The 5,295-nt window shown below is 29.4% G+C and overlaps 1 protein-coding gene across 4 annotated transcripts in view; it reads right to left on the bottom strand.

Moving 5' to 3' along the window:
- Positions 1 to 5,295, bottom strand: part of LOC106470676 (cyclin-K-like) — a 15,361-nt gene that overhangs the window by 8,483 nt on the left and 1,583 nt on the right. For 2 of the 4 annotated variants that reach the window (XR_002613097.1, XM_013931240.2), the window contains exons 1-5: positions 4,028 to 4,117; positions 2,927 to 3,081; positions 2,429 to 2,510; positions 866 to 997; positions 254 to 359 (exon numbers count right to left, since the gene is read on the bottom strand). Coding sequence is in view for 3 of the 4 variants with exons in the window: in XM_013931240.2 (XP_013786694.1) it covers positions 254 to 359; positions 866 to 997; positions 2,429 to 2,510; positions 2,927 to 3,063 (457 nt within the window). In the remaining variant the exon portion in view is untranslated. The other 2 variants (XM_022399320.1, XM_022399321.1) reach the window with 2 other exon arrangements.

The following is a 5,295-nucleotide window of genomic DNA, read 5'->3' on the forward strand; positions in this document are numbered from 1 at the left end:
AATTTCTTAAATGTATGATGCTTTTCTTTAATTTTATTTCTTAAACTGTGTGTGAGCCAACCTGGTTTTTCACTTGTAGCTACCCTTTTCTTTCTATTAGGAATATGTTTACATTGAATATTTAAAATTTTTCCACGTATGTTGCAATATGTACTAGTATACAGTCACCCTTATTTTCAATTTAAAATGTTAAACATATTATTTGACTGAACTAAAGAATGGAAAAAATAAAACGAAATTTAGTATAATTTACCTTTCAATGATTTTGCATATTTCAAAAGATGTCTATAAGGATGGTCAACTTGCAGATCAAACTTCATGGTCTGAAGAAGAATCCTTTCTAATGTCATGACTTCTTCCTTAAAAAATATACAAGTTGTATTATATTTCATGTGTATATTGTATTTACGTACAGGAGAGATAAAACAAAATTTTGTTATCAATGTATTTATAATGTAAAGATTTTAAGGTGAAAATTTCAATTTTACTCAAATAGTCAAACTAAAAATAATTACTTCACATCTTTAAGTAGACTCATTGTTTCGATTTATAACTTATGTGTAAAACTGATACTTTACCTCTCTATTTGACTTAATACTATTTATTTATTCAATAATACAGGACTCATACATAATTTGTTTTATTTGTTATGATGAGTATTAAAGTTTATAGCAATAATAAATATCAATATAATAACCATGTTCAATTCATTCAAGACACCTACATGAATAGGAGGCCAAAACATTACAAAATGTACAAGATTTTGCATTTCTGTATTATTTTCTCTGTCCCACCACACTTTCATTAAATAAGCAAAACTCAAGGTATCTGTAGGTTATTTTCATTCTTAGATTTCTAGTTCTACCTTTGAGTCCTCTCCAAATTGTAAAACTTGTTGCTCTGTTAGAAAGCTTTGCGCCATTTTGATTATATCTTTACATTTCTTGGGGGTTTCTTCAACTTTCCCAGCAAGAAACAAACAGCTACAAGCAGTTACCTGAATAAACATTAAGGAAAAACCTCATTCCAAGGTTAAAATGGTATATATATGTGTCATTAATAATTTGCACTTAAATGTAAGGGTTAACAGCTAAGTATCTTTAAATAACCTGAAATGCAGATTTCTATTAGAATAAGATTAAAAAGATCTTTCGAATGCTTAACTTGTAAGCAATTTCCTTCTCTTGACATTAACTAATGTGCTGTCAAATAGTAACTTTGTGTGTTGGTAGATTTGGCAGCTGCTAAAACCTTAACTTTTTTTATTATTATTTATATTTAAACTTCATTAAGTACGCATATCAAAGACAATCTTTGTATTTCAAAAAGTAATTACACTTTTTTTTTTTATGTATACGTATTCACATAGAACCTGACTAAACAGTTAAAAGAATATACTAGAGTGAAGAAACAATAAACTTTGTAAATTAATAAAATTACAGCAGATTTTTTTAAGAGCTCAAGAATAATGTTAAATGTAAACAACAACAAAAACGGAGTAATAAAATTATAATGGACTCACAAGTTACCTCTATTCATGAATTCAATATATTTGTATCCAAGATAAAATGGTACACAGTTTTTTCTTCTAAGAACAGAGGGTTTTTACTGCAATGGATTTCTTTAAAGCATGCACAAATGTAATATCACTAATAACTAAATATTCCTCATTTGCAATAGAGCTGACAGTGGGAATTTCAATATCACAAGAGTAAAATTTTAATTAAAATTGTTAACCGTCTTACTAATTAATTTTTAATCAGTTTTTACTAATAAGATTGATAAGCATTGAAAAGTTGAATTCTTTCAATATTTTAATTAAAGGTCTCAACATGAAGAAAGTTTTTTGTTAATTAATTTATAGCTGGAATGACAGGATGAAAAGTATAAAAAAAAATAGACCAAGTGACATTTCTGTCAACTGTGGATTCTTAAGGCACATCTCACAACATGGTTGAATTTTAAATTAATTTTTAGTACTAGCTAAAACTAATTTGGAAGTAACAGAAAGTACAAAATCATTAAGAATTTCCTTACTGATAACGAAAAATCATTCAATCCAAAGCAGACTAACAAATTTTAAATAAATTCTTAACTTTATTTGTTAATTCTAATTATATGGTATTCTAAAAATTAAACCAGTTTTAACATATCTAATGAAAAACCTAATATGTTTTATACTAGGGTTGTCAACCATCTCCTACTTCCTATATTTACCCTCTATCTTTTGATGTCTTGTTAAAGACCAACTAAAATTCCTGTATTTTAAAACATTCGATTTCTTACTTACAATTAACACCTTGAAACTACTGAGAATCTTTAGAAATTTGAAATGTATGTGCAGATAATCTTGTATTTCCATTTTGAAAAGGTGACAACTCTAGTTTAAACAAATTAAAATTTTCCTCAATAGAAAAAATATACTTACATATTTTGGGAAAGTCTTAAATGAATGAATCATGTAGAAACGATGAAAGTACATCACTCCAGTTGCAATTGTATCATACCTTCTGAGTAATTATTTATTAAGTATTCATAAGGAAACAGCAGATTAAAAGCTTGTAAATAAAACCATCTAAACTGTGTCACTAAGTATACTGCAAAAAGAAAACACCAACACAAAACATGCCTCTCAGTTTTCAACTACACTGTACAAGTGACACAGATCACTGAGAATCGATTAGTCCTAGAGTAATATCAGTCCCCCCCATACATTTTTTTAACATTAAGTGACACCAGTTTTGATGTTGCTTAAATTCAATATCTTAACAAAATGTTTTCCCTCATAACATTTAATTTTTTTAAACCACTGGTAACTTGTATAATGTTCACTAACTAATTATGGAAGTTCAATAGCTATTTTGTAAACAAACAAACTGATATCTGAACATTTCAATGTTTATACAAAACTGTAAATAAAGAATACAATCCCATTTTAATTCCCATATTAATGATGAATCGAGCTCCTTCCTTCCTGTACCACTGTTCTGTTTCAATACTGATCCCATCTAAAACAGACGGGGTGTTGCGAAGATCTTTCTTGTCATAGTACCATGATGGCATGTTTTTTTTTTGTAAATCCTGTGAAAAAAAAAAAAAATATATATATATATATATACATGGTGACTAAAAGCAACAAATTAATTGATCATTCTGGTGAAGTAAAAAGAGATTCTGCGAAATTCTTTTTTAAGGAAACGTGATATGATTTTTATAAATTACAAACCTTGAAATAAAACATGCCAGATGAAAAATTGACACTCCACAAACAAATTACATCTTTCCTAATTTCATAAACTTAAAACTATTTTCCAGCTACTGCTAGATTATTTAGTAGATATGCTAGATGAATTATTAATAAAACAGCCTCTAAAAGGTAAAATTTAAAAAATAAATACATATGAAGATGCCACTTTCATCCTAATATCAGCTTGAAATACTATTTAGCAGTTGAAAAACAAAATGCTTGAAGTATATAATATGATTAGCTCCTTCTTCTGTTCATTGCTTATGGGTGTATTTTGAGAAATGTTTTGATGATTATGATGCATTCCGAGTACAAAAATAATTTAATAGAATCATGAATTTTTAAGTTAACTCCCTAACAACCACCCATTTTAATTTCTTACTCGAAATACACGTGAAGTTACACTGTCGTAGAAATACTTCAAGGTTCTATTACTACATTACTAATTAATGAATTAGGCATACTATTACTACGTGGTTTTATAATTTCTATTCAATTTCGAAATGTTTCCGTATATATTTAGGGTATTGAAATTTACAGGGAAATCTCCGTATGTTTTCATTGTCCAATTTGTTTCACTAATTTTTATTTTTTTTCTACCACTTTCAATAATTTAAGTTTAAAATTAAACGCAACAATTACTTGTGACTTGCGAATAATTATACTCACACCTTATCAGATAAAACTTTCTATTTCTTATCTTAATTATATTACTTCACATTAACAGTAATATTAAGTTGAAATTCAGTGTCAACACATCCTAACTTTAAACGTATTTACCTATCAATAACTTCATTAGGCCAAATTTATGTGAATTTGATATTAAACACCACATTCCAACGTTTAAATTACACATATTTGCAAATACAAGAGGAAAACGCCCTCTAGATAAAATCTAATACCTATATTTATATTTGATTAATTATGTCACGACCAACAACAACTCCCGTAAACCTGAGACAGTTCTTTCATTGCTCGATATTTCACCCTACGGCTTAATCAAAAGCTTATCGTTACAAATACTGAGGTACAAGAAACATACGTTACAGTTTAACATATTGCACATATTAAGAAAAGCATGGATTCCGTTCATAATATATGATCTCTAAGTGTCCTATAGTAATTACATTAAAGAAGAGGACTGTAGGGCGTGGCCCATATATAATTGAATTGGGACCCGAATATCACCCCTTCCCAGTATTTTGCTCAAAGCAATTTTTATTTAGACTTTTTTCTATGATAGAAAAAGACAAAATGAAAATTGTTTTGCGCGCAAGTACAGAAGGGAGGGTTCAGCTGAACCCATATTTCTGTGATAGCCAATCATTGAAATAACTAATAATAATATACTGTCGTTATACAGAGTTGTTTATAGTGTTAATATAATTTAACAATTAATAACTACTCTGTAAGTAGACAATACAGTACTTTACTATGATAAAACACACATATTTATGGAAATTTAAGTCTAGCTTCCCATGCAGTGTTACAACAAAATCATGATTTGTTGACTTTTCACTGGATGGTTGTGGATTTTGTGTCATGCAATTGTTTAAGCTATATTTCATGCAAAACTGCTTCCAGTTTTAATCTTATATTTTTTACAAATTTTCTGGAGGGCAGGCTTTGCATGCTGATTGTGCTTTGGCTTTTGATTTCACAAATTATAACTCCCCCCTTTCAAACATTCTGCGTACGAGCCTGCTACGCAGTTTGCTGACTTTGCAACCGAAATGAGAGGAGGCTACAATTCTTTTGAAAATTATAAATACTACACTGTTAGTAACTTTTTGTGTATCTGTATAATTTCCCCGAAAGGGGCCGAAGGCCACCTGCAGGGGTCACCTATTTTAACCACTCGCACTACTATGCTGTAGTGTGTTGTCTGTCAATCAGTCAGTAGACACTAAAATGACGTCACATAAGAGACGCTTAAAGGTGCAATTTGTGCTGTCGTGACGTCAGTAAAACGTTCGCATGCCACGAGTCACGAGAAGAATATGCACTCCCTAGCTACAACACAGCATGACATATGAGCTTACAAAAGC

Source organism: Limulus polyphemus, unplaced genomic scaffold (assembly GCF_000517525.1).
Source record: "Limulus polyphemus unplaced genomic scaffold, Limulus_polyphemus-2.1.2 Scaffold4155, whole genome shotgun sequence".
In the NCBI taxonomy this organism is placed as follows: domain Eukaryota; kingdom Metazoa; phylum Arthropoda; class Merostomata; order Xiphosura; family Limulidae; genus Limulus; species Limulus polyphemus.